The following is a 24,096-nucleotide window of genomic DNA, read 5'->3' as shown; positions in this document are numbered from 1 at the left end:
GGGAGAAAGTATCATGATATGGGATTATTTTCCAGCTGTGAAATCATATTGGATGTGTGGATGTCTTTTGTTTGGAAGAAGTGGTTTCTTCTGGGGATAAAGGCATCGTCCAACCATTTTTTAAAAGTTGAAAATCGTCTTCCAGATGTGAGTGAAATACGTACTATTTTGCTTCAATGATAAATTTTGCAACAGTTCTGGTGTTAGCAGAGCTAATGCTACGACCATGTTTAGCAGAAACCGACGTGAGCGAAGAGTGAAAGTCACTTCTTTAGGTACATTGCATAATTGACTCCCAACACGGACCACACTTGTTTCTTGGATAGTCAGTTTATCCTGGAGGTTATGTTCTAAAAAGACACGCGACAGGTGAAACCCACAAAGTGGAGTTACAGATGTGTTACAGCTGTAAAACTCATCACTACACACTTCAGACGGTTTCCTCTCTTGTCTAAACTCTCAAAGTTCAAGTCATTTATTCAAGAATGAAATCTTGTCCAGGGGAGATTGATTGACAAGGTCAGCAGCCAATCGGGGTGCAGAACACAATAAAACTCCCATAAAGAGTGCAAGGTAACGCTGAACGAAAATCCACAAACTTAGACAGCAAAAGGTGTACGGTGATTACAAATTGGATAACTGATTCTGGCGCCGTGAAAAGCGGCTATTTGGCTTAGCACCAATACACAACACATTACTAAGGTAAAGTGTTGCATAAGGACGCCTCAGAAGCCACTGGAATTACATTAATCACGTCAACGTTTGAAGAAACTCAATTTTCAGTAATATGTTCAGTGTTTTCAAGGAATTTCCTTAACATGTGCCAATGAATGGAAGCGAAATGCATCTATGCTGTCGTCACACCTGCATGGGAGGGGGGTTCGGGTTTAAACACAGCAAGACAAAAATCTGGGGAAGAGGTACCTCTAAGTAGTCTGGTGTCATCCTGGAAATGATCATTGGTGAAACCTAAACATAGATATTTACATTCAAAGTGGGGTCAAAAGATTGGCAGAACATTGAGTTGGTGTTAAAACAGTTTTTTCGGGGACGTTCTCTGGCATAAACTGTGTTTGTCCACTCATGGTCTTACTGGCGACTGCGGGATGATAACCGTGCTGACCAGTTTATTCCAGTTTAATATGGGAGATGAAGCATAAAAACGCAACAGGAAAGACTTTCAAAGAAGGGTTTCAGCAGAAACTGAGGGCTGCATACGGAGTTAGATAGCTGTCAAAATGAAACCCAAACGAAAACATCAATTGGTTTCACGTTTGATATGTTTGGTTTGAATTCGACATTTCATCCTAATAACCTGAAAAATAAAAACGATTAACCGTTTTTCTTTGTTTTAAGATTTGAGCTTTCACTGTTTTCAGATACAAATCTACTTTATCTTTTAGATACAAATTTTCTACTTTTTAGACGTGACTTTTGTTTTTTTCTTTGCCACTTTTTTTGTTTTTAAGTACAACTTTTCTTTTAAATACAATTTTACTTGAATATGACGCTTCTCTGTCTTCAATACAATAATTTCCGTGCTTGTTTTTATATTATTTATTTTGTTTTGTTTTAATGTAAAGCATTTTGTGTTATGTTTTTATATAAATAGTGCTATATAAATCAATTTTGTCTTTTGTATTAAGTCTTAGAACATTGTTTAAACAAAGTGCGAATACATAGTAGGGAACAGTTAGGCACTGATGAACAGTTTACATGTTTTATCATAAACTATAGCATTTTTTTTCTTTTTTATCATTACTCTATTAATGTTTTGTCAATGTAGAGAATTGCTTACAACTAATCGACACTAACCTTGTTGCAGCCATAACTTCATGAACAAGAGACAGTGTGTGTTTTTTTTAAATACAATTACACCACATTTAGGGCTGTGTAGATAAAGCTAAAACAAAACAAGAAACTTAAGGAAAAGTTGGGTATTTTAATTATTGTGGCCTTTTTTTTAAATCTTTTTTTATTTTATTTGGCACCAGTTACTTTGGCTTCCTCTTTTTTCTTTCATTATTCTCTTATCAACCTTGATTTAGACGGACATTGACTTTTTTTCTTTTACACCTAATAAATGTAGCGGCATGTCTGTTAGCCTATTTGGACTATTTTTCACCACTGAAATGATCTGCAAGTGCAATGTTTACACACACGATGAAGCCAGAGAAGCCACGGAAAATCGCAATTATCTGATTATTTGTTTGGTTTTTTCCAACTGAGTCATGGTACAAAGTGAATTTCTCCATTGTAGGATTAATAAAGTTCTAGTCTGTTCTATTTTAGTTTAATAGTTAGCTATATGCGTAGGCATTTTGCCACATTGATGTTTCGTGACTCGAATGAATGCCTGTGATCCTGTGACATATTTGATGATATTTTACACGGGAAATTTTGTAGTCAAAACACAGACTAATGGTCTGCACAACAGACATGTTAAACTAAATGTTGTATTCATATTTTGTTTCTATGTCTATCTATGTCCAGATGCTTTTATTTTGACAGCTTTCTTACCCCGTAGGTGACACGTTTCCCAGCAGAAGGAGGACTGTTCAGGTTGTGCCGAAAACCCCCGAAAGGGCAAATTCGGTTCATCTTTAGCTCAGGATTATGCCCGAAATCAACTGTTGAGATGCAAATTCATTTTCCACACAGCGCAATAAGCTGGAGATGTGGTAGAATCGCTTTCGATTCCTCCCCATCCTTTGCATTTTTATGCCCCGTCTTCCCATATTACAACGGTCCCCCTGTATGGAGCACAAAACCACAGCGAGGGGTTCAGTTCGTCACCTCGGCGTCACGCCGCTGAGCGCGAGCAGAATTAGTGATGGGGGGGGGCAGAGGCAGGCAGATGCGGGAACTCACATGGAGGCTAATAGCGTAATGATATCATCCAACTCATCTGCCTGATGAGTTAATCAAAGATGAGCACGGGGCATGGCGAGAGGCCCCATTAGGGATCGACTGCAGTTAGACATGCGCTAACATCCATGCACACAGAGACGCCATCACGAAGCGGCATGCAGGCTCGGTTTGCGTGCAGCTGGATCAGGTTATGCGGCAGACGCGACACACGTTCTTATGCCTCCCACACTTTCAGAGACGCTCAAAAGCTGTTTGCTCAATCAACGGCAAGAGACAAAGGGGAGTAAAGTGGATAAGCAAAGGATAAATGAGTCTTTATGTACCTACAAGAACCAGGAAGATTCTTTTTGCTGAAAACAACAATTATGCTGATTTAATGTTTTCATTTTATTCTGTCAACATAAACAGGAAAATGGGATGTTTTATATTTTAGTTGGTAGATTTTTCACTTTTAGCAATAAAAAAAATAAAAACCTTTATATGACAGACATGGACTTTACCTTTTTTTTTATATATAAATGGTTACATAACAATAAAAGCAGCATTTTGGATTGGTTTTCTTGATTGATTACTAAATAAATTTATCAAACGTCGATTGTTCAGATCTCCTCTACGCAAAGCATGACTTGGATTTGAAGCCTTCTTACAGTTCGGATAGAAAACCAAATGATTCATTTTTGTTATTCTTTCGCTTTCTCCTTTATATGCACAATGAATAGAAAGCTGAAAACCTTTCCAGCGTTCTGACGTTTCCCCTCCAAACTACCAAAACATAACAAACCTTTGAATATGAATAAGATTAATAAAACTGTGGCGCCTCGTGAGCCCGCAGGCCAAAGGAGCACCGACGGAAAAACAATGTTTAGAACAAATACGCCTGATTTTATGCATGACGCCTGAAAAGTGGTGAAAAAAACACCACCAGTGTGGGAAGAAGTCAACATTTAAGAAGAGCCCACTGATGGTTTTTGCCGGGCGGCTGCTCTGAGGGAATAAATTAACTAGAATTCTGCATCTCGAGTTCCTACTACAGCAGAAAACCTACGTTGTTCCAGTTACTGAACGTTCTGGAACTTATGCTTTATTTTTATTTATTTTTTGGTTGCCCTGCTTGTCGAGACATTTAGTGGGCCAACTGCAGAAAAAGACTTTTAGGCGGTTTGCAGAAAACAATTCCTTATTCCAAGAAGTACACGGTAAACATCGGCCCTAGATTTGTTATGTAACAGTAGAAAATGAAGCATGTTTGTTTACAGCTCCTCTTGACATTTTTGTTTAAATATTTTAGTCTGGACTTTTTTTAATTAAGAATTTTAAAGGTTTTTGTCATTCACACCATAAATATAGTTGTTTTTGAAGAGATTAAACATGATTTCCGTGTTTTTCTAAACATTATTCCATATGGGTCCATATTTAACAAGAATTAATCTATAAAACTTTAATAAAACAACACCTAAATGTAGGAATCTCAGGTTTTTATCATCGAAATATGAAATAGTCAACTGTAATTGTGAAAAGTTGGACTCTTTCTAACCGCAAAAACACAAGTTCGGTTTTTATATAATTAATTTATAGTTATATGAGATTAAAAGTTAAATACAAGAAAATTCTGTCAATTTACAAAAACTTTTTTGGCCAAATAAAGTTAAACCATGGATTTAGCTAAAATGTCAAAGTCGTTTCGTAGAAATGTTTTGCCTCATGAAAGATTGTTATGAGCTAAGTAAAAACTGGTTTAGTATGTTAAGTAAATTCCTTATTGCTATAAATAGACAAATAAATATATTCCCAGAAACAGTTTTGTATCAAAAAGGTCTTTATTGTCTATTTTAAGGATTTTTTTAATATTCCGACGGAGAATTTATGCTACCAAAAATGTACTACAAAATAGAATTACAAGAATTAAGTTTATGAGAAAAAAAGCTTTAATTTTAAGAGAATATTATAAACAAAAAAGGTCCAAATTGATCAAAATAAAAGAACAAGTCGTAATTTTACGAGAAAAAAGTCGTAATGAGAAAAAAAGTCTACGTTTGTAAATGAGTTACTAAGAAAACAATAAGAAGAGAATTTATTAGATTAAAGTCTTAAATTTCTGAGGCAAACGTTGGTTTACTAAGTATAAACAAAAAAAGAAATGAATAAGAAAAACAACAAATATTGTGTCTTAGTTTGCTTTTTTAGCTTAAAAAATTCGTTTTAGACGTACAGAGGTAACTTAAGCTTTGGTCTCACCGATAAGGAAATATTACGTCTTTTAGTGAGATAACATTGATTTTAAATATAGAGACATTGAAAACATTTTGCAGGACACTGGGTCTCCTCAGAGACGCTCCACAAGGATGGAAATGTTTCTTATTTCATAAAATCAAAGGGCTGCTTCTTCCCTCTAAACGTTTGCGATAAAAGCTTCAGTTCCTGAATGTAGATATAAAATATTGTAATAATCAAACTGCTGTTTCCCGCTTTTGAAACCCTTCAAATGGCTCCGGTTCAGCTCAGCTGGAGGTTAGAACAAGCTCATCCCGGGATGACCGAATGACAACGCGGATGTTCTAAAGGGGGAGGGGGCGGGGGGTCTGTGGGGATGCCACAACACAAATGCTGAAAACAAGTCAACAAACAAGGCGGCACCACAACACGAGCCACAACACCAAGCCACAACACATTCGACACAACCGGACATGGCCGTGAGAGAGAGAGCTTACTTCCTGTGGGGATCAAGTCCCTGTCTGGAATGAAGAGTTTATACCCATAATGCTTCTCCAGCACGTCGGGGAGGATTTCCAGGGCAAAGCGCTCCTCCTCTCTGGTCTCCTGGCTCCACTGGTCTGGGTCCACTTTAGTGTAGGACAGATAGGCATCGTAGTCCTTGTTGTCTGTAGACGCAAGTAAAAAAAAAAGGATTTTTGAGTTTGGATGACTTCAAAAAGAAAAAGCAACATTGAAAAAGGCATGTCCAAAGTGTGGCTGGAAAGCCACATATAGCCACATTTGATGGTAAATGAGAAGTGGACGGAGTGACTCCTCCCCCCTTGAGTTCCAAACAGGAAGTGCCACAATCCCATAGACTTGTATAGAGAAATAAACACATTTTTTCTGTAGTGGAAGTTATTCAAGCTATAAAACGACCAATCACATGGCTTTATTCAAAGTAGGCGGTGCCTCCAGGACCCTACATCCAACGTTCAAAACATTTAACTGACACATTTTCTGTAGACCACTCTAAAGGGTGTGGCATATTTTTACATTTTAGCATAGTTAAAAACATTTCAGGATCAGATAAATTTGGATTTGGGGACCTCTGCTCTATGCGCTCCCGTCCTCATGGCCCTCCTACTTTCACAAATTGATGTAACACAAAAAGAACACTTTTTCAAAAAGGCGACTTTTCTGTTGGTTCTATCTCCATAGCAACCATTTTAGGTTTTGGTCGCCTGGGGATGCCGAGCAGATTGATATCAGTTGTGGAAAAATCGGCAGAAGTAAACTTCTGGATTTCCTTAGCAACAGAGGTTATTTGCTAACCACGGCCACACACCTAATATGTTCAAATGCTGTATTATATTATTTTGTTTAGCTTTAGCCAGGGATCCATGCGTTACATTTTCACAATTTTCTGTTAAAGATGAGCTAGTAACAGAAGAACGCCACTTTTGTGAGCTCGCCACGAGCACGCTGTTCAAAATCTACAATCCCTGATGAAGAAACCCCCCCCCCCCCCCCAATTTGGTTTCCAATGTTGCCTGAGGAAGTTAGACGATGAGTTTTAATTTGTAGCGAATAACAAAGGGGCTCTAGTTTTTTCAAGATGGTAGCCTCTTCCGAGGTCAAAGGTCAGCGAAACTTCTGTGGTGGTTATAGACTCGAGCTGGCGTCGTGAAGATCTCTTGAAGAAAAGTGTCCTTTTCACATGTTGAGAAAAAAATGTGAAAAATCTGCAAATCTCAAACTTTGCCACAAAAATGGTCACCATAGGTCCTGTGGCCATCCCATAATAATTTAAAAAACGTCCTTTGGGTTTCCCCGGCACGCGAGCTTTGTTTGCATAGGAGACTTTTGATAACTTTTTTTTCAGCCCCATAAGCGATTTTCTTCCCATTCCTTTTTTTTTTACTACAGTTCTGCTCGCTATGATGTCATCGTCTGGGGGGGGTCATTCCCTGAGCCCAAAATTCATTTTTGTGGGAACTAGGTGTGTGCAGATTTTGACGAGTTTTCGGGGATGTGTTGTCAAGTGTGTGGGCAAGGTTTGGTCCGGCTCGGCCCGAAACGCTCGGCATGTTTTTCTACCTCTGCAGAAAATGGCGTTCTTTCTCCGGAGACTTTGCGGAGACAGGACGCCTCCGTCACGCCGACCTCAGGGCACCTCCGCCCATCTGAGCGCTGTTCATTACAGCCCCATCTCTGAAAAATGATGTTGCCTTGATAGCCGCTTTGCTCACTGCCGGCAAAAACAAATGACACTTCAGTCTGAACTAAACGGCCAGCGCTGGCTGAACGGGCCGGCGCCGCTCCATCACCCACACGGGAACAAAGACGGATCTGAAACGACCGAGCTCAAAGACCACATGTGAGGAGTCTAGAGAGATGTCGGGGTTTCTCTTTTGAGATAAGCTGAAGAGCTCCGGGTCGGTTCTTTATGATCATTAATGCTTCCAGTGAAATGGGCGCTTTGTCAAAATGCAGCTGCAGCAAAAACAACTCGAATGAAAAAGTGGACTTATTTATCCACTTACCCTCAGCATATGTGCAGAAAAGAGTCTGACTGCCAGGTAATTAATTACCTGGTATGTTAGCCAGTAAATTCACATAAAACCAGTTTTACCGGAAGACATAATATAGAGTCCAACTGGCTCAAAGACCCAAATTCATCAACCATTATCTATCTATCTATCTATCTATCTATCTATCTATCTATCTATCTATCTATCTATCTATCTATCTATCTATCTATCTATCTATCTATCTATCTATCTATCTATCTATCTATCTATCTATCTATCTATCTATCTATCTATCTATCTAACACTTTGACTTCCTGTTTGAAGCTCATTAAAAATTCAAATCAGAACACCAATTAACCACCAATGTTTGATTACACAAAAATGTAAACAACAATGCAAAAAATATAGATAAAAAAATCTCATGAACCCGTCACTTCCTGTTTGGAACGTTGATATACAGTCAATGCTTGCAACCAAGTTCCCTAAATTCATTAGAACGCGGTTCCTTATTTGATCACTGGAGTCTAAAGGTGTAGAATTTTCTATTTACTCTACAATGGATTAGCGTGATTGTGTTTTTTTTTTTTTTTATGTTAGACAAGATTTTATATTTTGTGCCTAATTAAAGTTGTGTTTCTTGGATTGGCAGGTGGATAAACACAGACTTTGCCCCGTCCAATCGCCCTTTTTTGGAACATTGCTTATGTGGGTGGAGTCAACTGTGGTCAATATGGCCGACTCACTTCAGGCTTCATTTTGACCTTTCATAATCCAGTGGGATTATGGCTCAGAGATTATCCGTTTGTAGTATGGTTCATTCATCACATACACTAGCATCAGTATATTGCTTTTATTTTTGATTTAGCTTTCGAACTGTAACTTTTGAAATGTACTAATTTTAAGGACAACAATGTCTGTGAGGTGATTAAAGCTTCAGAAGTTTAAATAATTCATAAATTAATTGTGACTTTTGCCAAATAAGACTTTTTAAAAATCCCCAAAAACAAACACTAATATGTACATCAGGTACAGTTTTTGTCTGGATAGATTAATAAATAAGTTAACTTTTAGCAGTTATTAGCACTTTCTTTCTAGAAGCAGATGCTTTTCATACCTAAGTAGGTTTGTACATTTGTTATACCATCTTGGACCATTTTCTAGCACCTTCTGACTAAATCTCTGCAGTAAAATATGTAAAGTTATGTCCAGTTTAAAGGGAAATTTCTGCTCCATGGACGGTGATCCACCAGGGAATGGGAATCTTCGGGGCACCGGTTCAAGTTCTGGATATTTCTGCTCCTGTGATCAAACTTGACAAGCAGCAGGAAGCCTGATTTAAAGCGGCGACAGAAGACGAGACTGAAAGACTTTCCTCTGAGTCCGGCGTGTGAGGAATCTTAAAAACAATGGAAAACTGTTGAAATAAAAAACCTAATTTTAGTCAAACCCATTGATTTGGACTGAAATGCTTCAAATCTCAACACCAAGACGCGCTTCGTAACTCGGCTGGAGTGGCAGTGAAACAGATCTGATGCTTTCCCTGCGGCTTTATGAGAGCCGCAGGGAGGGACGCTCCCAGCCGGAGTCTGAACGCCGCCTTTGAGGCCCTGAAGTGCAAATCACACCAAAAAAAAAAAAAAAAAAATCACTCAACGCCAAAAAGGTCAGAACCACAAAAAGTAAACAACAAAACATAAAATTGTGGAAAACAAAGAAAATTCTAGAAACCAAAATGAAACCAAATACATGTATTTTTCAAATACATATTCGATGTCCACATACTGATTTTATGATTAGTATAATGCATTTCCAGTTTCACTTATTATACCATGGAGCAGGCGAATACTCGATTCTGATTGGACAAAAAGAAGTTCCAGTCACATAGCCCAAATGTTCTATATCACTGCGCTGGCCCCTTGGTGCTCCGTTTATTAACATTTTTTTTAAATAAAAAAACAAACAAACATATTATATTCCACAGTTTATCACAAGACAGTAGAAAAGCAAAGAATTGTATAGTTTCCATTTTGAAGACTGGGATGCAGCAGAACAGAAAGAGAGAATCTTTGTTTCTTTAAAACAAAGTTTGGCTTAATCATCTGGACAAAAACAAGCTGTGAGAATAGAACTTGACTGAACTTGTCACTACCACCGGCACATCGCTCGCCTTTGCTGCTGCAGTCCAGAGGGTTACCATGACAACCCGCAGAACCACCCTACCACATAGTCAAAATTGATTTAAACCTAAAAACGTAACAAGTACTAAACCTGGATCGAATTCAATTTTCTTTAGTAAGTGACCCTGGTGTAAGCGGGCCGATGGCCTTCCAAGTGTCGATTATCCCAAATCATACCATGGTCCGGGTGAATACTCGATTCTGATTGGCCGCTGGGTGTGCGTTAAGTAAGGGTTAATGGCCGACGAAGTGTGCGGTTACTACTTTTTAACGCACGCCGTGGAAGCCTGAACCGTCCGACGCAAAGCGGAGGACGGTTGCTTCCGCGACGATGCGCCGCATCACGTAACATATAGTACATATATATAACATATAGTCCGCGTTGCGCAGCACCACCGCTGCAGTCAAGATTCGGCGATATATTTATGCTGATCGTCCCGATGGGTTGAATAAAGCATCAATTCAGAGGGAAAGTTAATCGCTTACCGCTTGTTTTTGCCCAGATGATGAAGCAAAAGGTTGTTTTACAGAAGCCGGCGCAGTGATACAAATCATTTAAGCTAGCTGACCGGAACTTCTTTTTTCACCGTGCGGTTATCAGGTTTTAACGCATACCCAGCAGCCAATCAGAATCGAGTATTCACCCGGACCATGGTATAAAACCTGATAACCGCACGATGCTTTATTCAACCCATCAGATAGATCAGCATATTTATACCGCGGAATCTTGACTGCAGCAGTGATGCGGGACACCCCGTCGGGCATTATCTCTTACATAAATTTCGGTTGCAATGATGGACAAACGTCATCAGCCAGTCAGTAATGTTCCAGAATACCTACCAGTTTGTTTTTATAAATATTTCCTATTTGATCTCATTTCATTTTTTGCTTCGGTTTCTGCACATTTATTTTGAAAAATCTAATGTCGCTGTTTTACTAGATGTTTAGTTTTTTAAATTGTCGTTGTGACCTTTTATGTAGTTTGAGTGATTTTTTGGTGCCATTTGCACTTCAGGGCCACCGTAGTTTTCAGAGGAACAGAGGATGACGCCGAGTTCCCGTCTTCGCTTCGGCGTGCAGGAACCACACGCTTTGATATGTTAGGTCGGTCGTGAAAATGGAAGGGAAGGGAACAGACGTTCTGATTAGAAGGAGGTCGCTGCAGGAAGTAAGGCCCTCTTGAAGTTTTTCAGCTCTGCCGGGGCTAAATTTGGATATTTAGGGAGGGGGCCACCTCTCATGTCAGGATATTTCGAAATTCCCTTTAAACTATCAGCAATGTGTGAAAATAATTGAAATGTAACCTCACTTAGTTGCGAGGCTTGAATCCTGCTCGGCTGCGGCGTAAATCTGCCTCTCCGGTTTTTCTCTGCTGGCTCTTAAATGAGCGCCGTGTGGGCAGATCAAGGCTTATTTTAGTGGAGATGATTCACTGTAGTGTGAGGGAGAGGAGGGAAAAGGAGACGCAGGGTGAAGCGCGAAGGCGGAGTGACCCTCCTCCCCGCTTGTCCAGGAGGAGATGAAATCTCCATCTCGCTCCGTCGTCCCACACAGTAAACACCGCGGCTTCCCTGACTCCTGCACGGGGATGTCAAGTGTGCACACGTGCACGGAGGGAGTCTGCAGTGAGATGCTGAACTCCTGAACTCAGCCGGAGGCGTAATCTCGGGGCTTGGTAACATTTTTGCGGACAGCACAACGGAAACGCACCACGGTTTGCAGACGCAGGGAAGCTCGGCTCTAGCGCCACATTTTCATTTCAGTCATTGGGCTTCGCGTAGAACCGCAAAATAGCTGAGAGAAAAAAACAAGAATTTAATTTAAAAATAAAAAGGTAAATTAGTGTTTGATGGTTTGCTTGTGTTCAGTTTCATTTAATTTATCCGTCATATTTAGGTACTTTAAAGACCCACACCAATGAAAATGGGCTTTTTTGGTGTTTTTAATATGTTCTTGTGGTATTTTTCTGATGATGCAGGACACGCATTAAGAAAATCAAACTTAAAATAGCATTTAATTTATTTAGATCATAGTCAATGTTGACCTTCATCATTTCAGTGACAACATGTTTTAAATGAAGAAACACAACTTGGAGACATATTGTTAGGAAACAGCTGCATAGATAAATAAATGCAGGAAACGTGGAAGACTGCTTCTGTTCACAGAGATTCATGACTCGCTTCTGCGCCGACAACGCTGACATTGGCATTTATGGCGGTGTGTTGACGAGTTCCCGCCTCTTTGTCAAAGCGCGATCGCTGTGTCATCGTCACGTAGCCTGTTATTGATTCCAGTGGCACCCACACAATGTGACGAGTGAGCGGTCTTTAACGAAACGGCGCCGCTGACAAATAGCCGCCCCATTGTTGCGTTTCGGCTTTCGGTTTTTACATCTGGCGGGGGGGTCAATTAGCGCCGGGAGCGGACTGACGGTGCAGCAACAATAACACACAAACAGAAAGATTTACGAACAAAAACCCAGAGTTTGAGACTCGACGCAGCAAACTTCTCTGTGTCCGTGTGGAAAAAGAAAAACACTTCCTGGAGGGGGTCTGCAGGTATGTGACGGAGGGGGCAAAAGGCTCTCGTGATGTAATGGAGAGCGGCGTGCGGCCTTCTGGGAGCTCCACAGCCAGCATGCGGCGTCCTCTTGGACCTGATCCCTTGTCCGGGGGACAAATTGCAAATCTGTTTTCCTCACAGACATTTCTTTCTGCTGTTTGGGGTTCAGACTTTTCCATGCAGAACTGTTTCTGGGTCCTTCCTGGGCGTTCGTGCCGCCTGATGGAGCAGCCGCGGCGGTTCAGGCGGAGCTGCCAGCGTCAGGCTTTTTAACAAACACGCCTCTCGATCTGCCTCCTCTTTCCACTTTGCTCAGCCCCTCTGCGACTTAATCTCACCCCCCCCCCCCCCCCCCCCCCCCAATTCATGGCAGCGCTGCTACTTGAGAGACTCATTACAGGGGAATCAAATTAAAACTAGCTTCTAGTCTCAGTTTGATGCATTTGCGAGCGAGGCCTCATCCGCCAGGCTCAATCAAGGGGATTTCTACTTTTACTGCTCCTGATGAGGCCTGAGAGGTAATGTTTGGTCTGGCACAGGGGCTGCCTTTTTGATTCGCTTTATAGAGAGCACTCAGCAGAATATACAAGCCCTCCAGTGCTGCTCCTCTAGCTGACACGAGGAAGAACAACCACCTGAGTCTTCATCGGCTGCAGTCACGTCACCTTCTGACCAAAACGAGGAGGAAACAAAGAGCCATTCGGGTCGATTTCTCACCCGTAGGATCAGAAAAAGAAAAACAATGATTTGTTTTATGCTGTTGTTACTATTAGGATAAAAATAAAGCAAAATCAGAGCATAAACAGGAAGGAAATCAGCCTTTTTTTCCCCAACATATAAAATGGTTTCAAACAGGGATGGGCAACCCAAAGCCTTGAGGGCCTCAGTGTCTGCATGATATTTGCATGACGTCTCTCAAAGCCTGGAGTTTCTTATCTCTGGTTTGGAACTTTTGACAGTGGTTCACGTGAGTTCCTTTCAAAATAAAAGACACTCTGTGCCACATAGCATCATCTCCCTCCAGCAAATGCGGTACAATGTCAGCAGTGATTAAAAAAAAATATATATATATATTTTTACCGTTTGTGGTGCATCTCAGCCAGAAATTCATAAATCTAACAAATAGAAATCAAACTTTATTTAGTCAATGGTTCATACCAAACGTCAAACGTGGACATTGGATCCAAACATCCAATGCAAAGATTTGATTTACTTTGGCTTTAAAATTAGAAAAATTTTGCAGAAATGGTTTTGTTTTCATAAAGGTTTGGTCGTCTTTTTTTTCTTTTTCTTTTTTTTACTTTTGATTAGCTAGAGATCGCCCCCTTATGTTTCTACTTCTGGTTTGATACCAAAACCCAAAAACTAAAATATTAATAATAAATAACGAAAACTGGAATGAAACCAATGAAATACAAACATTTACAGCAAACGCACAACACACACACAATGACATGTGGATATTTGGCTATTTGTCAAACAAACAATGCTTTCACACAAATAGATTTAAATAGGAATCGTCTAGAAAATAAATGTAGTAGGGATAAAAATAACTAAACATTTCAGTCAAACTCTCAATTTAAACATAGAATCTTTAGAATTCTAGAAAAAGCCCTTTCATCTGTTTAAATTTGAGCTAACATCTCAGCTTATTAGGCTCACTCCACACTTTCTATTTAATAAAATAGTTACATTTGAAGTAAAAGAATATAAAAATAAACACATTTAAGAGTTTTTAATGTCTTCCCACTCTAAAAAATTTGGCTTCAACCCACATAAATCAGATTAAATCCAAATTTTATTTTATTTTACAACCTGGTTATTTAAAGCTGATGTTTTCAAATCATAAATGTGTGTATTAAAGGGCTTCTTTAAAACACAAGTTGTTTTTTCCAGCATGAACTCCTTCAAATGTGTAAATAATAAACGTCTTATTATGCTTAAAAATCTGTCTGCAATTGGAAATACAAAATAACTGTGGGCTGATTCTTGTCCCTTCAGCAAAATAAACATCTCTTAAACCTGAACAGAGTCTTTGTGTCCCTCTCTGAGTCAGCAGAAAACCTGAAAGTTAGTTAAAAAAAACAAAAAAAGAAAGCTGCCAGCTTCAGGAAATGAAATCCAGAGAAAGCCTCACCTCCGTCCACGTCCTCGCTGCCGAAGTGGTTCCTGTAGAAGAGCATCAGCTCGATCCTGTAGCACTTGTAGAGCGTCACCAGGCAGATGAGCAGCAGCAGGATGGCTCCCAGACCTCCGGCCAGCTCCACCGTGTACATGAGCTCTGCTGGAGATCCAGAGCAGACACAGAAGAAGAGTTTCAGCTGCAGACAGACGGCGAGGAGCAGCGGCGGCCTCTTACCAGCTTTGGTGATTCTGGTTAGCAATAAAAGCAGATTATAATTTCAACGCCAAAATGACTTGAAAGCAACCTTTTGAAAGTGAAGGAGGTGAATCTTCAAGCCATTCATTCTGTTTATGCAGCTTTTCAGAAGTCTGCCTAATTGCAGCAGGTCTGAATGGAATACTAATGCAGCGTTTGATGCGATTCCTAACTAACAAAAAGTTGGAGATATTGTGAAAAACTGTGTTTGTTTTACTCATTTAGTGTTTTCCAGATAAAAACCTCACTCTGTTTGGCATGTCTAACCATCAGTTAAAGCAGTTTTTGTGGTTTTCTGTGGTAGAGAAAGCAGCCGGACATTCCAGGTTCATCATTCAAACAGCCATGAACCCACCCCGTACCGGGGTTGACCTGTGGGGGCTGCAGGCTTTGGGGTTGTCCGGGCTCGTGGAGGGTCGTACAGAGGAGCAGCTGCATCGTAAGGGGGTACTCACCCCACTTATGGGACGCCATGAAAATGGAGTGTTTGATTCTCCTGCTTGTGGTAAGACCGGTGAGATGCTGTCGATCGAGTCATCAGTGAGGTGAGAGCACCGGCTCCTTAAGACCCAATCCAACCAAAAAGCTGGTTTTTAACACCTTCTTGCAGCAGTTTTCTGATGATGGACATGTATAAGAGAATTGAGGATTGAAATTACATTTCTGAGTATTTCTTTCGAGAAGAATCAGGAACAGGTTTTAAAAAAAAGCTCAGGTAGTGACAGCAGCGGAAATGGGCGGGCCAAAGTCTTCCTGCTCTGCTCCATTCCGATGCATTCACCTGCAGACAAAGAGATCCACGAACGTCTTTGTTTTCCTCGTCTGAACTGGAATCTGGATCTAAATTGTTCAGTTCGATAGCTTTGATTTTGGTGGACATTTTTGTTTCCACACTAATGTTAGATTTGGGTTCTACGGGGCTGCAAGCTAGCAGGAGAAAGTGTAAACAAAGGGATGATGGGAAATCAGCAGAGGCTTACTAACCCACCAGCAGTGGGTGAATTTCTGATGAACCCCTGCCGATATGCAGAAACAATGTACTAGAAAACAACACAGTTGTTTTTATTATTGACAAAAATAGGCATAATCCTAAATAAAAGACCACTGGGATGATTGGAAAGTAGATCAAAAGATGATCGGAGTGGGACTTTCCTGAATGAGCCCAAACGCTTCACACAAAGGGTGTGCAGGTGTTACGCAGGTGCCTGCGGGATGCCCACACAGAAACTACACTCTGGTATTCCAATTTTCTTATTTTTAATGGTCGGGCTGCTCACATGGAGCGCTTTTTGGGGGTCGAAGAAAAGTAAATTCCCTCTCACCTAATTCACCATTCTCACTTCTACCTGTCACCCACAGGATGCACGCAGACAAAAGCATAGATGACCATTCTGACTTTACGGTCTTACTGTTTCCTCTGGTTGGTAGTAGGCAGTGAGATGTTGCAGGTGAACTTGCCGAGTCTCAAAGGGCCATCAGCAGACTTGCATCACGACACAGAACTACTGCCAGAGTTTGTGACAGACCACAACCATGGGGTCAACATGGTCCAGAAACCGTCTGGGCAGGCATTACCAGTCAGAGCAAAACCGATGTAGTATTATAGATGGGACATCATGGAACCCATCATCATCCCCCAATTCCATCAGCACACACCACCACATTGACCTGAACCCCATAGAGTGCGACTGGTTCCAGCTGACGCAGAGACTGGATGATCGGACCCCTAAGGGGTTTGAACTGCATGCAGGCCTTGCCTCAGATCAACAACCAGAGGCGAGTGAGGAGTAGGAAACGTAGCTGTCAAGCAGTCATTGCAGCAAACATCACCCGTTCTACTATGAAGAACCAAAACAGGTGTTTAGAAATAGTACCTGTGGCAACACAGTGTTGCGGTACCCATCCCAGATGAAAACTAGGCGGTACACGACACAGTGAGCTCTCTAAGGACAAAAACTGTGCGGCTAATGAGTCTAACACAAAATGGTTCTTGTGAAATCTTGTTGTTGTTTTGGTGTCGAGCTGCTCCAAGGGTGGCAGTTTAGCTCAGGGGGTAGAGCAGGTCGTCCAACAACTGAAGGGTTGGCGGATTGACCCAGCCAGGTGTCGGCCCCCCTAGTGCGGCTAGTCTGCAACTCACAGCTCCACCCAGGGGATGGGTCAAATGCGGAGAAAGAATTTCCCCATTGTGGGATAAATAAAGTAAAAAAAATAAATAAAAAAAAAAATATATACATATATATATATATGTATATATAGGTGTCTATTTTTGTCATTTGGAGTTATCTTTGCTATTGTCCTAATTTTTGGAGTAACAAATATCAAAATAATAAAAATTGTAAAGTGTTCTCCACATTTGACCGATCCCCTGGGGGTAGCGGTGAGCTGCAGACACAGCCGCGCTCTGGAACCATTTGGTGGTTTGAACCCCTCAATGCTGAGTGTCAAGCACGAAGGCACTAAGTCCCATTTTTTGAGTGTTTGGATTTGAACTCACGACCTTCCAGTCACAGGGTGGACACTGTCCCACAAGGCCACTGAGCTGCTGATTGCCAATAATATCAAAGGAAAGTTTTACTCACGTTAACAAGAATATATGTAACTTACTGTGAGTTGAAGAAACTCAGACACAAAGTGTCTCCGTAGATGTGCGGCACCTTAGTTTTCCTTTAAAAAGTTCAGCAGCAAAGCTTTTGTTTGGCTCCTGACTATGATGGATCATTGTTTTTATTTTTCACATTAAGAGTCTTTTTTTTTGGGGGGGGGGGGGGGGGGGGGGGGTCTAACCTCACATTTTCATACACAAACATTTATTCTCCTTTGAGATACTGCACTTTCACATTCCAGTAATTTCCTCAAACACAGTTTTCTCTCTGCACAAAGACAGGTCTGCATCCCGCAGCATTCGATCAATCAAGACGGGAGGGGGCGGGGGCTACATGATGCCCCTATGACAGATGGAGGAGGGAGGAGGACTCGGCCACGCTGTCACATTTGATTTTAAAAGGATTTTATGCATCTCTGTATTCATTCCGTTTCCCTCCTCTTCCTCACTTTTCCTCGTCATCCTCCTCTCGTTGCTCATTCCGGCTCGATTGGATCCGGATGACGCATGACTGCAAACAGAACGGAGGGCAAAAAAAAAAAAAAAAATGACGTTTCCATACCTGTCATTTAATGCCTCCTGGCTTGACTGGAGTAATAAAATAAATAAAAAAAACTTGCATTGAAGCAACCGGTGTGACAACAGCATGTGACAGATCACGCCGCCGCACTTATGAAGACGGGTTACGCGTGTGCAGCTGGAGAGCCGGGAGCTCGCCCTGCATCCGTCATGAGCTGACAGCAGCTCACGGAAAAATAGGGATGGATCGGGGGGGGCTCCGGTTTAAGGATTCCACTGCTGATGATTTGGTTTGAAATCAGTTCCAACTACAAGGTTTGTTCATTTCTTTTACGGATCAACACGGCCTCTTCAAAGATTCATTCTGAAAAAAAAGCTCTTTTGAACTTGTTCTTCAGGACAGTTTGAAAGAAAATAATAAGAACACACATTGTCCCATTACTTCAATTATACTCAAAACTGCATTTCTGAATATTTTTTATTACAAATCGTTATCAATTAGGAGGAGATGATAAAACGACTTAAAAAAAAAAGATCTTATTTGTTGTTACGTAACAAAATACGCTAGGTGGGCCATGAGCTCCCTGCTCTGGCTGATCCATGTACGTCTTTGTTTTCCTCGTTTAAGCTCCAAACTCCACAGCTGGATAGCTCTGATATTGGTTGCCATTTCTGTTGCACCGGTAATGTTAGCTTGTGTGTAGAAGTGTGAGGGGCTGTAAGCTAGTGGGAGTGTAAACAGAGAGCTCTCAATTATGGGTGACGGGAAGTGGGGGTGGGCTTACTCCACACCATTAGAAATTCAGCCACACCTCAGAATGGGAATTTCTAAAAAATACTGCTTCTCTTAAAATGTCAGCCTGGTTTTTGTTTTACAAGTTGCAAACAAAGTATACGTCATTGCAAATAGGCTAACGTGGCTAATGTGGCTAAGGTGGAGCGGTGTTGGATGCTTTTTTACGTGTTACTAACAAGGTGAAGAGTTAGGGGAGTCACAATAATATTTCTTTTGGCAGTATCGTTCTGTTTTTTTACGTGCTGCAAACAAGGTGGGATGTTATTGTAAATAGGCTAACACTGCTAACGTGGCTAACGTGGAGCAGTGTTGGACATTTTTTTACGTGTTACTAACAAGGTAAAGAGTTAACGTAGTGGCTAACGTGTAGCGTGTCACAAATAAGTTCCACGTTTACCATGGACCCAGTTAATAAAGTCTGACTGATTAATTTATTTTTGCTAATGTGCTTTAAGCTAGGTTCACATTGCCCTCTGCAACATATGTTCAAGCGATCACTTCCAGTGAAAAGTCAGTGTAAATGAGCGTCTCGGGCTTCCGCGTTCCAAACATGGGGTTTCTTCAAGTGTGGGTCCTTGGGCAAGACATACTTATGCTGCTGTTTAACTATGTAGCCAATAGAGGGGACCCAAGTCTCCCTGTGCCGGTCCCCAGCCTGGTTAAAATACAGGGTCCACTCAGGAAGGGTGGCGTGAAAATCGAACCACCTGTGTGAGTCAGTGAAAGCTGATTCGCTGTGGTGAAAAGATGTACCGAAAGGGGAACAAGGGCTTCTGCATTCAAAGCTCTCGTGTTCACGGGTCACTATCCAAGTTCCTATGACCACGTACAAAACGTGCGGCCGCCGAACGCGTGTCAAAAGGTGACAAAGCCGGGTCAATCAGGATTTGCCGGTGGCGTCCCTCTTAATTCACGGAAGTGCTAAAAATTTCACACCAATTTCACATCAGGCCTCTTCCAACTGTAGGGGGTGAACGCTAGTAACGGGTAGCGACAGTCCAGCTTGAACGCCGCGGGGTAAACGTTGTTCCAAGAATGCGTGTTTAGCGGGTTTTTGAACATGCGTCACATGCCCGGTGTGAACCAGCTTCAAGGTTCTGTGCGCCTTTTATATAACATTAGTTCAAATTGACCATTTATTGGCGGTGCCTTTATAATGTGGTGTGCCGTATAATGCGTTATGTCTTCCAAAATGACACAAAAGTTGTGATTTTGGTTAAAAACGGCAATATTAAAAGACCAGTGGGAACGCTTGAAAGTAGAACAAAAGATGATCGGTGTGGGACTTTTGACCACGACGATCCACGGTTAAGTGCTTCTTCATGTTCCAGTCTCTTTTTCAAGGCCTCTGAGTTTTTCCGTGGGATGCCGCTCAATCTTTTCCCGACATTTCCTCCTGGAGTCCGGGTGGTCAGCCTTCACCAGATGACTAATCGGTGGCGGTAAAAGCCCGGGCTAACTGCTGCATAAACGAGGATCGGCGTGCTTCGCCATCCATCACGGCGCCGCGGTTAACCTCTTCGGAGAGTGGCGGGCTGACAGCTCCCATGATGAAGGATGGTGCTTGGCGGGGGCTAACGAGTGCGGCCCGGCTTGCTTCGTCACATCTGTCCGAAAGCGACCTTCCCCCAGACGTGGCAGAGAGGGCCGCCAAGCAGGAGAGCCCCGCCTCCTCCGCCCGCACGCTGAGATATCTGGACGTACGAGGAGGCAGATGCTCCTCAAACAGCACGGATTACAGAGGAGGTGGGCTCCTCTCTGCAGCCATATTGTAGCGGCGCAGCAGAGGGACAGATTAAGACAAATTAGCTTCTGATGACTAAGAGGCTGGATTTGATGGAGGCGCGCGGCATTAGGCGATTCATCACCTCCTCCTTTTTTCTGTGTCTGGAGAAGGATGGAAAACAATCCCCAGTAGAGGATGAGTGATAAAATAAAAGGCGAAGAGCGCAATGAAGCCGCTGCCGTGAGGGGAAAAATTAGTAGCAAGGATGCCACAATTCTCGGTTTCTAACCGAATCCTATGTTACACCATTGAACTGAATCGAGGGGAAAAGGGAGTTGTTGCATCACAACTGCACACGGGTTTGCTTACGTAGAAAGTGTCAATTATGGGTGACAGGAAGTGAGGGTGGGCTTGCACCCGCCACATACTCAGAAACGCACCAACACACCTATTTGCCAATGAAAATGAATTTTGGGTAGTAAACAATCCCATTCAAAAAATGATGACATCACAGTGGGCAAAAAAAAAACAAAAAAAAACAAAGAAGAATGGGGCCAAAACCTCCCATGGAGCTAAAAAAATGGTTAAAATTAAAGTAATGAATTAATATTTATTAATATGTGTAATTATCCTAAGTTTGATAGGTCATTGTATGAATGTATAAACGATGATTGTATTGTTTTTGTGTATTATTCCTATTTGATTGCTTGAAATAAAACATTTCAAATCAAAATCAAAAAGTCACAAAACATGTGTTGGGGATATCCAAAAAAAGGAGTGAAATTATTATGGGATGGCCACAGGACCTATGATTTAGCGGTCATTTTATGTGAGCAAAACACGGGGAAAAACATTTTTTTCTTCGAGTCATCGTCACGAAGTTTCCCACAAACGCTGCCAGGCTAGGCCTACGACCACAACCCAAGTTACGCTGACCTTATATGTACAAAAGGTATTAATATTTAGAAGCACCTGTTTCATGATTGCAATTTGGTTCAAATTTTCTGGAATGATTTATATAAAATCAATAAAAAACTAAATCCTTATATTTTCATACTTTAACATTCAACGTGGGTGTATCAAACAAAGAAAAATCTATTCAGCTGTTTTCTATCAATCGTGTTATTTTTGGTGAATCTTTTATTCATAAATTACGTTTTATTTCAAAAACGATCTCCTGCTTTTTCATAAATCCCTTTTGAAAAATACATACTAAGAAAACTCTTGAAATGTTTATCGGTTTATCTGTATTAATGCCTTTGTTTCTTGTTTGCTTTATTTGCTTTAGTTTGGTTTTATATGTCTATGTTTTATTTAGTTTTATTACTTATTATTCTAATTTATGTTATTATTTATATTTTTTTCATCTGCTGTTTAGACTTTGCTCTAGTTTTCTATTTTTTTAACGTTCCAAATGGAAAAAATGCTGTGTAATTTAGATTTTGGCTATGAAAGAAAAAAACAACAACCCAGAAACAAAACAAATAAAATCTACGCTGACCTTTGACCTCTGGAAGATCTAAAAAAAAATTCCCAACAGCGTCACCCGTAAGCCCAGCTACAAATTCAAACTCCTTGTAGGGATTTCCATCTATTGCCTCCTGGAGCTTCATTGCAAAGCTGCTTGGAGGAAAATGTTGGAACGACACGCCGTTAGCGTGGATGTTCCCCCGCTGCTCACGTACATTTTTCCAGAATATTGCAAAGAACCGTCTTACGGAAATTCCCGTCTCAGGCTAAACAAAATGATATGACATTGGATATTTAGAATGTGGGCGTGGCTAGAAAATCTTGGTTGCTAAGGAAATCCAAAAATTTACTTTTTCTTCGAGATAAAAATTCATAGGCTTGCTCGTCACCCCCCCCGGCGACCAAAACATAAAATGGTTGCTATGGAGAAAAAAAAACAACAGACAAGCCGCCTTTTAGAAGAAAATTGTCGCCTACAACTCAGTGTGGCAGGAGGGGGAGAGTGAGGGGCGTGTAGCGGCTGTTCAGCCAATGAGAATGGGTCATGCTGAGGGTGGGGGGCGGGTACATGCAGCTGTATGTGTGTGGATGAAAAAACGAACCCCGCTGGTGGATGAGTGGTAAAATAAAAGGCGGGGAGCGCCATGACGCTGCTTTGAAGGGAAAAAAACGGAAACAAACTTTGGGAAAAATGCTCACATTTGGAGAAAAAGAGGAAATGAGGACAAATCTGCAGGTCTTTCACGGATTTAAAAAGCACAGAGTCTCCTGATAACGATGCCAAAAGCATGAGATAGAAATAAATAAGTATAAAAAGCAAAAACAGCTGACTGCTTTCTCTACTAGATGTGCGGCTGAAACAGCCCCCCCAGAACACACAGCCCGCTCCGTGTAAGTTTTGCATTCTTGCAAGGACCGGGCTAATCTTCTGCAGCTTACTCTGAGATTCAACAGCGCGGCGTAAACCTCTTTAATGCAGCAAATGGAGGGGAACTGGGCCGCCATCAAAGCCCAATCCAAAGCTTCCAGCTTAAAAGAGAGGCAAGATATCTATGGAAATGTGTTCCACACCCCCAACCCACATTTGGAAAATGTGTCTCAGACATTCAAACTAGAGACGTCAGTCTGTCGTCAAATGTGCTTGGTCAGAACAACAACAAAGTGTTTCTCTTTCGGCACAGAGCAGAGCTTCCTCCAGCCGGGGTGGATGGATGGGCGTTTCGCACCATCCACCACTCTGTCCCATTATCTTGTCCCTGAGGCCGCGAACAAGCGTTCAATTCCCACAATCCCCGTGGTAGTTCTTCCTGCTCTCCGGAAACCGCTGCAGGACGTTCGCTCCGTTGTCACGGCGAAGGCCTGAGGTACATAATCGTGTGTTTCACCTCCAACGCCGTAACACGCCATTATTAAAAATCAAGGCCGGTCCATCCGTCTGGTGGATTTATGGCGGACGGCGTGTTTTAGAGGACGCGCAGAGCGAGCGAGCGCTCGCCTCACCTTTCTTCACCAGCTGGATGTTGGCCTGCCGCCGCCCGTGGCTGTTCTCCACGTAGCACGAGTAGTTGCCCAGGTCGCTCTCCTCCAGGAAGTCGATGGTGAGAGAAATGGAGACTTCCTGTTCCCCGAGGTGTTCCCGGACGGTCCTGCAGGGGCAGCAGAGGCTGTTATTCAGAGGGCAAAAGAACTGCCACAAACTCCATTTATACGCTATAAAAGCATAAAAAAACAATTAAAAAAGAGACTCATTTCATGTTTTTTGTTTGTGTCCCACAGTATTCCTGGACGTCAAGAACATGATTGTTTTTGCAATTCAAAGACAAAACAAAAACAATGACTTCACTTCTGGAGAAACTGTAAAAAATAAATGGATGGAGCCAAAATGTTTAGTGTGGATAAAAAATATAATCAAAATCAACCAACGACACCAAAACACACATGTAGTAGTTCGCCAAAGGAATGTTTGAATCTATTATGGGATGGCCACAGGATCTATGGCTTAGCAGCCATAATGTGGCAGATTGTAAAATTTGGCTGTTTTCATATTTTAGCACAATATGGAAAAGGAAAACTTACAATAAAGTTACATTTACAACCACAGCCAAAGTTTTGTTGACCTTTGACCTCGGGAAGAGGCCGCCATCTGAATTAAAAAAAACATCACAGTGTGGGTTTTTTTTTTTTATCGGGTAGCTGTCAGGATTTTTTTTACTGCGTTGAATTTTTTTTTATATGTTATATGGGCAAAATATCTTGATCGGAT

At 41.6% G+C, this 24,096-nt stretch overlaps 1 protein-coding gene across 2 annotated transcripts in view; it reads right to left on the bottom strand.

Annotated features, from left to right (window-relative positions):
- Positions 1-24,096, bottom strand: part of LOC101172314 (interleukin-1 receptor accessory protein-like 1) — a 364,358-nt gene that overhangs the window by 4,588 nt on the left and 335,674 nt on the right. Inside the window, exons 8-11 of one of the 2 annotated variants that reach the window (XM_011484966.3) lie at positions 23,334-23,479; positions 14,475-14,621; positions 5,580-5,750; positions 925-969 (exon numbers count right to left, since the gene is read on the bottom strand). In XM_011484966.3, coding sequence (XP_011483268.1) covers positions 925-969; positions 5,580-5,750; positions 14,475-14,621; positions 23,334-23,479 — 509 coding nt within the window. The remainder of the gene's footprint in view (positions 1-924; positions 970-5,579; positions 5,751-14,474; positions 14,622-23,333; positions 23,480-24,096) is intronic. The other variant, XM_011484970.3, reaches the window with a different exon arrangement.

The sequence above is a fragment of the Oryzias latipes genome, chromosome 2, assembly GCF_002234675.1.
Source record: "Oryzias latipes chromosome 2, ASM223467v1".
NCBI lineage: Eukaryota > Metazoa > Chordata > Actinopteri > Beloniformes > Adrianichthyidae > Oryzias > Oryzias latipes.
The sequence above is the reverse complement of the archived record's forward strand: the minus strand, read 5'-3'. Positions and strand labels throughout refer to the sequence as shown.